This window comes from Stigmatopora argus, chromosome 8, assembly GCF_051989625.1.
Source record: "Stigmatopora argus isolate UIUO_Sarg chromosome 8, RoL_Sarg_1.0, whole genome shotgun sequence".
Taxonomy (NCBI): Eukaryota; Metazoa; Chordata; class Actinopteri; order Syngnathiformes; family Syngnathidae; genus Stigmatopora; species Stigmatopora argus.
The window spans coordinates 3,067,166-3,083,268 of NC_135394.1; the positions used below are offsets into that span (position 1 = coordinate 3,067,166).

The following is a 16,103-nucleotide window of genomic DNA, read 5'->3' on the forward strand; positions in this document are numbered from 1 at the left end:
AGTTGAGTCCACTTCTTATTGTTTGAGTTTTCCTGTTTTCAATTTCAAGAGCCCACTAAGTTGTTGTTTTTTCATCCTGAAAGGAATATCCAGTTGTATGCTAGTCACCTAAAACAAAGTGTAAATTAGTATGTAATATTTTGCCCATCAAGTCTTCAACTAGTGAATAACAACAAATCATTGTTGATTTATTGCCAACCTGATTGTTCATAAAGTAGTAATAATAAGGGATGGTAGGAGGTAAGTATCGGCCTCACAGCTCTGGGGTCCTGGGTTCAAATCCAGGGTCGGTCTACCTGTGTGGAGTTTGCATGTTCTCCCCTAGCCTGCGTGGGTTTCCTCCGGGTACTCCTGGTTTCCTCCCACATTCCAAAAACATCCATGGTAGGCTGGGGGATACTCTAAATTGCCCCTAGGTATGGGTGTGAGTGTGAATGGTTGTTTGTCTCCTTGTACCCTGTGATTGGCTGGCCACCAATTCAGGGTGTCCCCTGCCTCTGGCCTGAAGTCAGCTGGGATAGGCTCCAGCACCCCCTGCCACCCTAGTGAGTATAAAGCGGTTCTGAAAATGAGATGAGATGAGGAACATAGCATAGATTGTCTCCTTGCGCCCCTGCGATCGGCTGGCTATCGATTCAGGATGTCAGCTGGGATAGGCTCCAGCCCCCCCGGCACTCTAATGAGGATAAAGTGGTTCAGAAAATGAGATGAGATGAGAGGAGGTAAGAACAAAGTTGGAAAAAATCAACTTTGGGACAGTCAAGGTATTAACACCCCTATTTAGTCTTCTTGACCAACACAGCGTTGCACACACCATTGTAAGATAAATGCATCAGATGTACTTTTGATGTGCTCATAATTTTTTTTCCAAAAGCACTCAATTGAAATCTAAGACAGGCGGCACGAGGAATGAACGTTTAACATGACAACCTCAAAGTTCTGACATCAGAGATTTAGTAGTATGATTATACAGGGGCTGGCAGCATGGTAGTTAGCATGTCACACTCAGAGTTCTGAGATTGAGGATTCAATCTGTGGTGGGTTCAGAGCTTGCTGTGTGGAGTATGCATGTTCTTTGAATGCATTTGTGGGTTTTCCCCAGGTACTCCAGCTTCTTTCCACATCCATAAAGCACACATGGTTGATTAACTATGTAGTATTATTGGTGAATTGGTTGAAAGGAACAACCATTCACGCTCACACATATACCTAGGGACAATTTATAGTGGTCAACCACCCTACTACACATAGTTTTGGGATGAGGGAGGAAACCAGAGTACTTGGAGAAAACCCACGCATGCACGGTTAAGACATGCAAATTCCACACTGGAAGGTGAGAACCTAACAGTGATTGAATCCTTGATTTCAGAACTATGAGGCTCACATGGTAACTACCATGCTGCCTGCCCCCATACAATCTTTATTAATTATTTCTTATTTGTCATAGAATATTATCAATATTAGATGGTTGATCCATTTTTTGGGACTCATCAATTGCATCTAAATCTCAAATTTGCCCAATCTTGAAATCAAAATCACAAGAGGCCAAAGAATGTGGCATATCATGAAGTTTCAAGTTATTTGAGATCGCATTGCTAAAATATTGAGTGTGTGTACCAAATACACTGGTTCGTCCTTCCATTTGTACATAATTCCACATTCTGCCCCTCATTTTGGAACAGATTGGCCAACGTCTAGAATATGTATTCTGTTCTGGGCTGTCCTTTGGACTCTGTGGAGGAAGTGGGAGAGCGGAGGATGCTGAGCAGGATGATGTCCATCATGGACAGCACCTCCCACCCCCTGCATGAGTCTGTGGAGTCCCTCCGAAGCTCCTTTAGCAATAGACTGCGGCACCCTCATTGCAGGAAGGAGCGCTTCCGCAGATCCTTCCTCCCATCAGCTGTCAGGCTCTTTAACAAAAAAATGGCTGGGTGTTAAGACCTACCGTATGCATGCATGTACATTTATGTGTATGTATGTATGTATATATGTGCTAAGCAACACGCTTATTTAATTATATATTTATTCATGTATTTATTTCTTGACCTACTTATTACCTATCTATTTATGTCTAAAATGCCTTTCCTATTCCCGCATCCTCACCCTCTTGCCACTGGAACAACGAAATTTCCCGAATACGGGATGAATAAAGTTATCCAATCCAATCCAATCCAATGTATGCTGACTCGAAAATACATACACATAATTTTGCACTGACGCATACCGTGACCGGATGTTTCGTCGAAAGACGTTTGGTCCCCGGACGTTTGGTCCCCGGACGTTTGGTCCCCGGACGTTTGGTCCCCGGACGTTTGGTCCCCGGACGTTTGGTAGAACGGACGTTTGGTAGAACGGACGTTTGGTCCCCGGACGTTTGGTAGAACAGACGTTTGGTAGAACGGACGTTTGGTCGCCGGGTTCGCTCGCTGTCAAATTATGACAGAGTTTACTGTTGATATTTTGATATTAGATATTTAGATATTAAACTCTCTCATGATTCTAATTTTGAGAGCTGGTTTCAACAGTAACAACCCAGCGACCAAACGTCCGCTCTGCCAAACATCTGTTCTACCAAACGTCCGTTCTACCAAACGTCCGGTCGACCAAACGTCCGGTCGACCAAACGTCCGGGGACCAAACGTCTTTCGACGAAACATCCGAGTACCGACGCATACAGTTGCAGTCTACAAAAAAGGTCCTTATCTGCCGTGTAACTATTTGTAATTGGGTATACTGGGGTAAATTAATGTAGGTATTGAGAGCTGGAGCAGTGCAATCAATGTGTACCACAGGCAATGCTTACCCCTATCATTTGTATTCCATCATATTACATTACCTGTTTCATTGACACCATATCTTCTGCATAATGTATCTTTATTAAACACTGCCAGATTGTCTCCCACAGTTTGTCAAGTACTACATTTACAGAAGTGTGATACTGATTGTTTGTATTGGTTACGTACATTTTGTTGTGGTTTCAGCTAGGGAGGTGGGGATAGCAAAGCTTGGAGTGAAAACTAACAACTCAGGCTAGAGCTCTCTGTGACTTTGTGAGAAAGTTTGTATTAAATTCCCATTTCCCTTTATTGTGAGGTGAATTGGCATGGCTCCACACGCACTGATCTTGGCGAGCCCTTAGAGCCTGTAGGCTACGGTGTCACTCATAGCCGGAATAGAGGAGTGAGATAAGGGAAATATTAACTTTAAAAAATAGTTGGAGCTCAGCCTGAATGGTTATGAAAGCTCTGAATGGCCAGAGTGGTAACTTGGATATCCCTAAAAGATAAAGAACCGAAAAACTTTAATAAGTCACTTGTTTTGAAAGCAATGTATTGAGCTTTCAAAGTAAAGGAAGTACTTTCTACAATCACTAGAATATTACCCTTTCATATGAACTAATAATGAATGAAGCAGGTTGTTTGTTTGTTTTTTTAATTTAAAAAATGCATTGGCAGGGGATTTGTAACAATTTGTAAATCTTCAAAACTAAAATAATTCTAGGGAATATGGTATCAGACTGTGCGTAGGCGAGCTAGCTTGGATTTCACAATTTGCTTTGCCTTCAGACATTTCATAGTAATATTTTTGACAACAATAAAAACAGCAAACTGATGATTTTCACCATTGCATAGGTCAATGTTCACGATGTCAACTTGTGTATCTTGACAATACACGTTTTGATTTTGAAATGTTGATACAGTGACAGGCCTAAACTTTAAAGTACTCCTATAATTATTTTTCATTATTTTTCACGTGGCCCGGTGGAGCGAGTGGTTAGCGCGTCGGCCTTTCAGCTCTGGGGTCCTGGGTTGAAGCCCAGGTCGGTCCACTTGTGTGGAGTTTGTGTGGGTTTCCTCCAGGTACAGCGGTTTCCTCCCACATTCCAAAAACATGCATGGTAGGCTGATTGGACACTCTAAATTGCCCCTAGGTATGGGTGTGAGTGTGCATGGTTGTCCGTCTCCTTGTGCCCTGCGATCGGCTGGCCACCGATTCAGGGTGTCCCCTGCCTCTGGCCGGCAGACAGCTTGAATTAGCTCCAGCACACCCTGCCACCCTAATGAGGATGAAGCGGTTCAGAAATGAGATTGTTTTTCCACAACCTTCCTTGTCATTTTCTAGGTTAAGACAAGGCACACTGAAAATACCAAGAATGTCCTTTTTCAAACTATTATTGTATTTTTTTCTTTCCTCTGCAAACAGTGACACTCATTAATAAGTGGCTAACTGGACTTTTGCAAGGATAAGCGTTTCTGAAAATTAAGAATTAATGAAAGTTGCTCACTCTGATTGCCTGGTGGATGAGTGAGTGTGCGGGTGCGTGTTTATCTCATGTATGCAGTCTATTTGAAAAATCTCACTGTTTTATTCACTTCGGCAGCGGAGCGGAACCCATGAGCAGGAAGCAGACAAAGGGAAGGTTTTAATGGAAAAAAAAAATCTTATAAACATTAAAATTGGGAAGAAAATTTAAAGAATTACAAACTTAGTTGGGGCAGATGAAAAAAAGGGAGACAAACACAATATCGAAGGGCGACATAATGAGAGACAGAAAATGTTCTTGGAATGTGGGCGAAAACCAGAGTACCCAAAGAAAACCCATGCAAGCCCAGGGGGAACATGCTAACCCCATGCAGAGAGGTCTAGATCAAGGTTCAAATCCTTGATCTCAGAACTATGAGACCAACATGTTAACCACTCGTCCACCAGGGCATTTTGTGTAATAAAGAGAAAATATTCCCCTTTCTTTTTAATTGTAGAAGTATGGAGCTCTTTACACATTGTTATGGGCGATTTTAAATGTGCAAAAATAGTTTTCCATAGCTCAGCCGCTTTTGAAAAGAAAACGCCAGTCTGAAATCGGCTGGCTGACCTGTCATCTGTCACCAACCCCAATCTACCAATGTGTCTCCCATGGTGATTGTAGACTCTAGGAATGGTGATGAGGGTGATGTGGGTCCATCAGCAGATGCAAAATAAACTGACCTTTTTGCTGACATCAAAACAACCCTCTGTGCTGACAGGATGTTGACGAATGTTAATTTTGCACTTCTGTTAACCTCACAGGTAGCTGTATTGTATGCAGACATGCATCTCATTACTGGTGTTGTGAAAAGGCTCGTGACGAATCCCAATCATAACAACATGGAGACAACCTTTGGATCTAACATGGAAGGAGGCCAGAGGGCCCCTCCTGTGGGATTGTGTGTGATAACAAATTTTTATACTGTCAGCAGACAAGTAAAAAAAGTGAGGGCATGTGTTATTTTTTTCCTCTTTACCCGTAGAAATGGTGTGTATATGTGCTATAAAAAGTTGCATTCAAACTTTGGTCTGCATCGCAAATTCAGATAATTTTTTTAAATCTGAAAACATAAGAATGTTTAATAAAGAGAGAGAGGGAGAGAGGGAGAGAGGGGGGGGGGGGGGGGGGGTGAGAGAGAGAAGGAAAAAGAGAGAGATGAGCTATTGTTACTTGTTCCCTGTCCAGAGAACTTGAGCCAGACTCAGGAAGAGGGACTGCTGCTTCAGGCTGATATGTGTGTGAAGGAAGTGAAGGCAGTGCAAGGGCAGGAGTCAAACTCCAGGCAGGAAAGGATTGTGGAGGTAATGGCAGTTATGGAGAGGCAGGGTGGAGAGTCTCAGCTCCTGTATGAAACACAATTTCTGTTGTACTTACATTCACAGCAATGCAATGTAGTTTTGAAGGCCATTGAGGCTTGTTTACTTGGGAATATACTGTATGTATGTTTGGAGGAAGGTGTTGGCATATTGAATTACATTCATTTTCTGAGCCGAGGAAAGAATAACCTATCGCTGCCCTGAATTATAAGAGGCCGCAAGTGCTGAATCTGGGTCATCATGCACAAAGTCAAGACTACATAGTAACATATTTTGAGTGAATCGTATTTACAATTATATATATTTTTAAAAACGTGGTACTGAATGGAAGAAAACATTTTAAAAGTTTGGATCTAGTACTTGCAGCAGTTTCCTTCCCATTTCTTAAAGATTTGAAGCAGATGTTTAACTGTGTGTTTATATTATCAGATTTTCAGATGGAGACCACATATGGACTTGCAAACTAAAAAAAATTGCAAGCAGTATAAAGTGGTCACTTTATGAATTTACAGCAAGTTTGGTTGAAGTAAAAGAAGAATAAAACACTTGGCAGCCAAAAGGAAAGCATAAGTGAAAGCTTAATTTATATAGATAGTCTCATGGTGATATTTAACAGTCACAATGTGAATTGTTTGTTATAAACTCGTCCTCGAGAAGTCTGCCTCTATTGTTCTGTTCAGTGTGACACATGTTGTGATTTCCTCCTCCAAAGGATTTAGCATAGCTGTCCTATCTTCCTTTCAGAGATGGCCATGGCCTTAGACCTTGATTTACTTTCTGAGTGGGATGAATAGCAAAAATTGGGAAATTCCCCCTCTTTTTCCCAACTGCTGCAAAGGGTCATGCAGTTTTTTATAATAGTCTGAGACATATGCGGCTGTTATCTGGAAAAATGAAGAATTTACAAGTTATTTTATTCAATTTAGGTTAAGATGACAAAATTTATGGATTTGTTTTGGTGAAGAAGATTCACACTTTTGATAATCTGATGTTTTTGAAAAGCGTTTGGTGACAACGGGAAAAATTGCTATCACTCACAAATGCGGATGGAAAATTTAAAATAAAATGGATGTACAGTACAGACAGTCGGGTCTCTGGGGTGTGAAGAACGAAGGAAAAGTTCAAAGTGAGACTTGGGGGATGCAAAAAGGATACTGAGCACATTGGCTAGTGTCCAGGAAATAGCCCTACTGTCTATCAGACTCCCCTTTGTGTTTCCTTTCTGAGGCATTTTAAAATAATAATAATAAATAAATAAATAAATAATAAAATATATTTAACATTAAAATAATAATATATACAACACAAAAGGGTATTTTATCTGCTGTATTCAATAACAAAAATGTGTGTGCTACATGCTGAAGGCTGTACACTCACTAGCTAAACAGGCAACACATGGACCCTTAAGTCTGCAAATAATTCCTCCGTTTTGATACAAAAAACCAAAATAATAATAATCGGGTTCAAAGGATCCATAAATATTGGCTCATGCAACACAGCATAAAGTTTCGAGATCGGTTTCATGAATGACGGAGTGGAAAATTGGATTTCACAAGAAGAAAGAAAAACTACTACTTAAATTACGACATGAGAGGCCTCCGCCCCGTAAAACGAATTGAGAAAACATTCCCTCATACACACAACTTCTGAAAGTTAAACAAAGCAGAGTCAACTTACTGTATTTACAGTAGAACTACAGTAGATTTTACTCAAAGCAGGTTAGATATACAAGTTGCAAGAGTTAAATTATTATTTTCTTTTGAGGAGTCATGGAATATCTGTACATACAAGCTTCTCAAATACTCTGGGTTTTTAATCAGTCTGCCTAGATTACTTCTAAATCATAGCAAACGCTGGCAAAAGAGGAAAGAGGCAGCCATTGATTTTCTATACTGATTTTGCTGTTTATGTATGCAGGGCGCTGGAGCCTATCCGAGCTGGCATCATGTGACGGGTGCACAAAAGTGCTATATCTACAATCTGGACTCGTCAGGAGTTTCTGACTATGTAATGGTGAGGTGTCTAGATACCTTTTTATCACTTTCTGCCGTGTTAAGTGCCAATGGATGATGGCACTTAAATGAGTTCAAACACCAAGTAGGAGGAGGCTCACCTTAGCTCCCAAGTTACTCATTCACAGCTCTTCAGGGAAGTAGGTGCAAGGCACGCCTCCCTCAACCTTTGCACAATGTTTCTCAGTTTAATAAACACACAAATTGTGTGTATTTGAAACCACAACCCAGGCATACAAAACACTTAAGCTCTGTAAAGACAGTAGCGAAGTTTCTCGTGATCAGGTATTGAAAGCCTTTGACTTGTGTCTTTTGCCTTGTTTTGCACATTGTTGTTTTCTGATGTTAATGAGTTCTTATATGGCAAAGAAAATCTTCCGTGAGTGTGATTTCAGTTTTTTGATATCTAACATGTTTAATGTAAATTATTACAATTCCATTGCCAGCAATTTAACTAAAGTGCAATAAGCATTCTTTCATTTGTAGTATAGGAAAACATGGTTTGTGCAAACCTTAAATTCCATACCATTGGCCAGAGGACAATGCTGACTTTGTTGACATTAGCCTTATATTATTTATACACTAAACATGAGTGAATTATGCGCTCTTTCCTCACTACCTGACACATTTTTGTGACCTGACAAATACTTGAATTGAACAAAGACTTAAAGATTGGATGTGTTTTTGTGTAATACAAGGTTGTCCATTTATTTGTGGGTTAACGTGGCAGTGCACCAGCACAAAGTCACTTCAGAGTAAATTATTGTTATGAGTTGTTGTTCTTTTCCATTCTTTTTTTATTCCTTCTACCATGTTTTTCCAGTTTTTCCACTGTTGATTGAAATAGGCCATCTTCGGGCAAGAGACAGCTTAAATACTTGACTGGTCAATATTCAATCACACTGCATTCATTTTGAATTAATAAAGAATTGGGCAAGTAAGTAAGAAAGACTGTTGACCTCAGCTTGACTGTGTTCAGATATGCACAAAACACAATGGCATTGTCAAAGTCGTTTTTAGATTTCAAACAGGATGAAAATACTTTTTGGCAATGGCATAAGTGAGGAAAGGGGGAGTCTTGTATGTAGTATTTGAAGTTTTGGGTTTAGGATCGACTCTGGGTGGGATGAACTGTGATTTATGAAGATATATGACTGCAGCTGCAAAGAGGAAAAGAAAGCCACAGTAATATTTGGAAAAATCAAACCGTTTGAAAAGATTTTAGACACCATTAGCAGAATATAACAATTGGAAACGAGAATAGTTAAGTCCTAAATGATTATATTTGGGACAATAATTAATACGTGATGAAATAAATTAAAATCATTAAATTCCACAAATGTAGGCACAATCAGCTATTTGTATATAACCCAAAAACTACTTCAGTAAAATGTGGCTACCTTTTACTCTTGAAGTGTACGCCATAGATTTTCCTTTGTGCTTTCTCTTTGTGCGAACAGAACAGGAAGAGATAAAGTCCCCCTGTTGGTTTGTTTATAAGCTTAGCAAAGAAAATGTCTGGTAAAGACATCAAGGAAGCCAAATGGCTGGAAGTGTGAGACCAAGTCGTTGTTGTTGTCAAGAGATATTGATTACATTAGAAGAGGGGGGGACAAAGAAATAAAAAGGAGGGGAAACAATCTTAAATTGATTATTAATGATACAAATTGTGCCCTGCAATTGGCTGGCAACCAGTTCAGGGTGTATCCTGCCTCCTGCTTTTGGTTAGCTGGGATATGCTTGAGGACCCCTGTGACCTTTGAGAGGATAAGCCGTGTACAAGATGAATGGATAATTGCAAATCACTAATCCTTCATCATTTGTTTTATAAAGATAAACATCATTTGTTGGTTTGGCTACAGCCTCAGAAGGAACAAACATGGGAACGAAGACATACCAATACAGGGTAAATAACAAAAAGTAATCGTTCTCTCTTAAACAAGACTCACTGATGAGTCAGACCAGGAGACCATATGATGAATTGAACGTTAAAGATATACAAATCATAACATAAGTCACAGTGTTTTAAAGTTATATTAACATTCATAGATAAAAATGATCAACTCACAAGACCAATCAGTAGGTCTACCTGCACCTAGTAGGGATTGCTAGATGCACAACTTTTCTCCATCATACTGATTTTTTTTTCTTGTTTAGCTGAATTGGTGGCAAAATATAAATAATATTGATTCAATTGTACCGCACTCCAAATATAACCGTAATCAATATTGTTAAATGTATTTCTTTTAAACTCTCCAAACCGTATCTTGATATTAAAATCTGATCAACATTCGTGTTTAAAACAGTGCGGCTTTGAAAATTTCCAAACCATATCTTTCTGTTGAAATTTGATCCATCCTTTATGTACGTATATAAGTGTGTGGCTTTAGGTTGTGTAGATTAAATGTTGAGACTTTACCAGAATATCTCTAGCCTATATTTAAAATGCTCACAGACTGTGAGTGTGTAATACCCGCAAAACTAAATACATTCACACCAACACAATGGTTTTTGCAAGTAATTTGTGTCAGCGAGACCTAGGGAAGAGTGTTCGTCAGTATATCAGGCTTCCTGTTTATGGCACACTTTTCCTGTTATGGTTCCTATCCTCTAGAATTCTTGACAACTCAAAAGCAATTTGAATTTCTGGATTCGATTTTTTGTTGCATATATGCATTACAGAGTAAAACAATATTTACTTGCACATGTAATTCAAAAGAATTAACATACCCCTTTCTTTTACATAATGCCATTGTAGATTTATACAATCACTGGATTAATAATGGTTTTATTTCCCTGTTTTTGTTTTTCCCAGTCTTACTGAAAGCCAGGGAATTTTACACTGGAGCCTTCTGTCACACAACCTTGCCCTCTAGTGGGATTCTCTTGCTACTACATCATTCCCAGTCAAGAGTGAATCCCTGCAACTCTGAATACTTTCACTGAAGTAACTTTAATCCATTGAAGAACTGCTATCCCAGTTCCAAAACTGATAGTGTCAGTTTATCTGTATTAAAGTACATTCGAGATACTGAACCCATATGTATATTTTGCCAGTCTTGCTAAAGAACCTACAAATTGTGCCAAACAGGAGAGGACACTTCCCAATAGAGTAAAGAAAGGCAAAAATAATGGATGCACTGGCCAATACAAGCACCCTGGCCAATACAAGCACACTGCCCACAGCTACATCAGCTCCAAATGGTAAGGGATTTCTTTATTTCCTTTATTTAGGCTCACTGGAACACCAAACTAGTCCAGAGCAGAAATGATCAAATGTCAGCTAAGCAGGGATTTTATTTACAGTTGGTGTCATATGTGATTGTCTCTGCGTTCTCAGACATAAGGAAGACTACCTCTCACAGATGGGAGTTCTTGCTGGCAGTCTTGGTTACTGCCATCTCAATTTCCATTCTTATCGCCCTACTGGCAAAATGGCAAGTGGTTTGGCGCTACCTCTCAAGTTATCGGCACACTCGATTGAGGGAGATGGACACAGTCAGCCAGTTTGAGCAGTCAGGTTGGTTCTCTATTTGTTCAATTTCATAAATCAACATTATTGGACCCAAAAGCTGTCCATGTCTTTTTTTTTCGTGCTAATTAAGTATTGTGTTTCCTTTTTAACTGAGACACAAACTTGAAAGACTAAATTGAGTAAGTGTGAACAATCTTGGTCTGGAGATCAGTTATAACACTTAAGTGTAGACAAGCAGGAGGGCCCATCTTCGCCGATCCCACCTGCTTGTTTAGAACCAAAAGACAATTGTTGCGCTATTAAAAAAAATATCTTTTGAAAAATGGTTGTTTAACAAATAAAAGATTGAGTTTACACACTTAGAGAAGGTGAAGAAATTCAATCATCTATTAGGATCCGACAGCCGTTTCTGGCCACCATAAAAAAATTAAACTCTCTACGTTGCACGGTTTGGACAAACGTAGCGAAAGAATCTTAACACACGCACACACTCACACCCATAAATCACGTTTTATAAGGATTAATAGATAACACATAATTGTTGACATAATTTAATCATGCATATCCATCCAGTTTCCATACCTGTGCGGTACTCATCTCAAATGATCTGATGGATATTCATTCATTCATTTTCTGAACCGCTTATCCTCACAAGGGTCGTGGGGGTGCTGTAGCCTATCACAGTTGACTTAGGGCATGAGGCAGGGGATATCCTTAATTGGTGGCCAGCCAATCAAAGAGCATGAGGATACGGACAACCATTCATGCTCACACTCATACCTATGGGCAATTTAAAATGTTCAACAAGCCTACCATGCATGTTTTTTGAATGTGGGAGGAAACCGGCGTACCCGGAGAAAACCCACGGAGGCCTGGTGAGAACATGCAAACTCCACACCGTTGGACCGATCTGGATCTGATGGATAAATTCGCATAAAAAGATTATATGCCAAAATACAGTGGTACCTTGACATAGGATCGTAATCCGTTCCGAGACTGAGATCGTATGACGAGGTTCTCGTAACTCGAGCGGACGTTTCCCATTGAAATGAATGGAAAACAAATTAATTTGTTCCAACCCTCTGAAAAAACACTTGTATTGGAAAAAAATGTTTTATTTCTTCTAATTCCCCATCTATTAACAAAGTAACACATAACTAGTGGTTTAATAGTAATAAAATGTGTTTAATCTAACTAAAATTGGGCGGATTTCGCCAAGGGGAGAGAGAGACGCACAAAAGGGGCGGGGGGCTTCGTTTTTTTTTTCCACGACAACGCACTCGTAAACGGAACAAACACTCCACCCTCACGTTCGCTATCGATGGGCTGTTTGCTGTTGTACTATTCCCTTCAAAATATTCCGAAAATGATGCACACAAATGTCCTCACAATTGGATAACGCACGACCACTTGCCAACGAGAAGCAGTCTTTTATCAGCGCTCACTCCGCTGCTCATGGGAGCATCGGGGTCGCTGGCTAGCGGCTCCCTTTTAGCTTGTAGCATCTGTGGTCGCAACCGCTTTGAATGGCACCTATGATAGGGGTTGCTACCGGGGATGCTATTGCGGAGAGTTGCGAGCCAGTGCTCCTGATGTTCTTATGAGCAGCGAACGAGAAGTAATATAATACTCCTCGTATTAGATAATAATAACAGGAAATGCAGCTGCTGAGCTTACCCACGTATTGATTGTGGGTAAAGTTTTATTCTGAGAAAGAGTGGCATTGCCTGTCGGCGTTGTGTGCACGAGTATACTTCATTACCCAGAAAGCCCTCTTTTTCCCGCGCATGCGCGTTGTGCGTTTCCTGGTCTGAATAACTCATTCGGTGCTCGTAGATATAGTTATACACGAAAGAGATGCAAATGCCATGGCCACCTGGCTTGGTCACATCACGAAATTTTGATCGCATCACAGGCGAATTATTCGATCGAAATTTCCGAGAATATTGTATGACGAGCGGTCATATGACGAGGTATGACTGTAATGAAATGAGGATTATTTAAAACTAAAAGCTCTAATGTTGAATTACAGGCATAATGCTATGCTTTCAAAATTACAGTCCATATGATGATGTCCTGTTTCGGGAACCTTCTGAGATGCTCATTTTTCTAGGTCTGGAGGTGGGCTTTGACATACATGGGGAAAGTGATATAAACCTTCGCCATGCTGTACATGCTGAAGATGATGATGGCTTCATTGAGGACAACTACATCCCAACGAGTGAAAGAGTAAGAGCTGAAAGAGCAGAAAAGAACATGGAGGACAACGAGGACACAGAGGACGAGATGGATGAAAATGAATTCACGATTACTTAGAAAGAGTGGAATTCTACATCATCTGATGGATCAACGGGCAGCCCGGCGGATTGAGTGGTTAGGGTCCTGTGTTCAAATCCAGATCGGTCCACCTGTGTGGAGTTTGCATGTGCTCCCCGGGCCTGCGTAGGTTTCCTCCGGGTACTCCGGTTTCCTTCCACATTCCAAAGACATGCATGTTAGGCTGATTGGACACTCTAAATTGCCCCCTAGGTAAAGATGTGAGTGCAAATTGTTGTCCGTCTGCTTGTGCCCTGCGATTGGCTGGCCACCGATAAGGGGTGTCCCCCGCCTCTGGCCCGAAGTTAGCTGGTATAGGCTCCAGCACCCCCAACGATCCTAGTAAGGACATAGCAGTTCAGAAAATGAATGAAGGAATGAGGAACCAACACCCGCACCTCCAAGTGTTTATAAATAGCACCATATCCACTCCAGGCAATGTTTTACTTGTTGGGAGGGAGGTCTCAAAAACTAATTTACTTTGTTATTGTTCTTCCTGTTTTTGGCAAAGACACTAAGCAAAATTACTACTTTTCCAATGTCAGAAATGTGGTCGCTACATTCTTGGTGTTTATAAGCATCAATCCACGGGACATGATTTAGTTTTGTTTTCCTTTTTGTCTCAAAGCTGGTTAATTATATTCATTGCGGGATTAAAATTGCATCTCGTTTTAATCTGTGAAGCACAGGGATATGCTCCACCAGTGCGGTACATATATTTTTTCTGTATTTTTGGAGGAGCCAAGTCGGTGGACTTTTTACAGCAAGGGTGTCAGACTTGGGTTGGTTCGCGGGCTGCTTGAACGTCAACTTGATTACACGTGGGCCGGACCATTTTAGATAGAATATTTAGATATATTTTTAATAAATGGATTAAAAGAAATGGATTAAAAGCCCTGAATATTCAGTTTTTTATAGATCTAAAACAATGTTTATTTTAGCTTTTTATATATATTTTTAGATTTTACAAAATGATTTTTGAACTAAAAACACAGAAAAAAATGATTAAAAAATTACAATTATTGATTTAAAAGGGGGAAAATCAGGAAATTTAATATACATCTATACTCTTCATTTTAATTTGATCCTAGAACAGAAAGTCGGCACTCATGATTTACTTTCCCGGGCCACACAAAATGATGCGGCATGCCAGATTTGGCCCCCGGGCCGCCACTTTGACACATGTGTTTTACAGAGTGATTCACCATGAAACAAAGTATTTCAAAAGTATTGGCTTTATTCTTTGAGCTGATGGGCTGCACACAAATTGCAGCCGCCCCTATAGTGAGAGAACAAATAAGAGTGGATCTATCTCGTGAACTCGTGCAGCCTATTACCTCATTCTATATATTCATGAACTGGGAAATTTCAACAAGAGGGTCATTTTCAGCTGTACTTTTCCACAATTATTTCCCACTTTGAGCGCAACCAAAGCCAACTTCACACCTCCAAAACTTTCGAGGGGGAATTTGAACCTTTTTTACATCCCACATCACGCGGTGAATGTATCAAATACAGTAAATAGATCCAAAAACTGCACTGTACGGGATATGTAAAGCATACAATGTGTGTTAATACATGTAAAATAAATAGTTTGTTGGGCAAACCCTACTTGATGGTTTTTCACTTTTCACTTTTGTATTGGTCCTTATTGACCGCAAAAAATGAGGGATTACTGTATATTGATTTAAATGTCAACCTCCTCCTTGAAATATTAAAAGTCGCTGCTTTCATTTGCTTTTGTGTTGTGTTTTGACCCCACTCCTCATACCTTGCACAAATAATAAAAACCGCAACATTCTTGTGCAACGATGAATAATACATTCGTTGGTGTTACACCATTTCTTTGGGTGACGGCGAGGTCTGTCTTTGGCCTCTGGCACAGTGAAAACAGGTAAAAGTAAAAAGAATGGGGAATTAAAAATGAATGAACCTTCTGAAGGTCAAAGGTTTTTCCAGCAATTTTGCATTTTCCACAAAACAGCAAATTAAATCATACTGGTTCATTTTGCTTCAATGTTCCATAGACATTTTTTACTATTGTGTTTAGGCAAGCCAAACCTAAATGTTTCCAGTAAATGGACGTTGGGAAAAAATTACAAATACTTTGGTTACTAGGTGAAATACTTCTCTTTAATAAATCATGTGATGTTTAAAAAGATCAGCATTTTTCATGTGACTGTAAAACAGCTGCTCCGATTTTATGTTACGGTACATGTAAACACCAGATCGGCTGAAGGGTAATTTACCTCTGTGAGTATTAAGAGGGAATGTGGGAATTTCAGTCGACGGTGCTATCTCAACTGCTTTACTTAGGAGGGGACGTTGGACTTGGAGACTTGCCAAAGTCATGTGCACTCTACATCAATCCAATTATTTTATTTTTCCTCGCGTTTGGTAATGTAGTGGCGATTCATATTTATAATTTAATCACCCAGCAAGATCTGTGAGAAACTACAGTAGATAAACGTCTTGCCCTTGGACTTCAGTAAATAATTATTTAGCGGTCCATGCCTTGTTGAATATGAAAGACCAAAACCTCTAACATGGGATAAATAAATAAAAGTGGAAATAAAAAAAGGCTATTAATACAAAAATAGGAAATAATATTCAAAATTAAATGTAAGTACAAAAATAGTAGCAACCACAAATGATTTTGTGAATTAGATTTTTCG

General features: G+C 39.8%; 1 protein-coding gene across 5 annotated transcripts; it reads left to right on the forward strand.

The window, feature by feature from the left end:
- Positions 1 to 7,787: 7,787 nt before the first annotated feature.
- Positions 7,788 to 15,165, forward strand: c8h1orf210 (chromosome 8 C1orf210 homolog). Of its 5 annotated transcripts, none has more exons than XM_077608228.1 (5): positions 7,788 to 7,922; positions 10,453 to 10,634; positions 10,729 to 10,841; positions 10,978 to 11,157; positions 13,226 to 15,165. In XM_077608228.1, exons 3-5 carry the CDS (start codon positions 10,769 to 10,771, stop codon positions 13,426 to 13,428), a joined length of 456 nt encoding a protein of 151 aa, XP_077464354.1. In that variant the 5' UTR covers positions 7,788 to 7,922; positions 10,453 to 10,634; positions 10,729 to 10,768; the 3' UTR covers positions 13,429 to 15,165. The 5 variants fall into 5 exon arrangements, with proteins under 5 accessions (XP_077464354.1, XP_077464351.1, XP_077464352.1 ...); XM_077608226.1 differs by adding an exon at positions 9,471 to 9,543 and having other exon boundaries at positions 7,819 to 7,922; positions 10,453 to 10,841; XM_077608225.1 differs by having other exon boundaries at positions 10,453 to 10,841.
- The last annotated feature ends 938 nt before the right edge of the window (positions 15,166 to 16,103 follow it).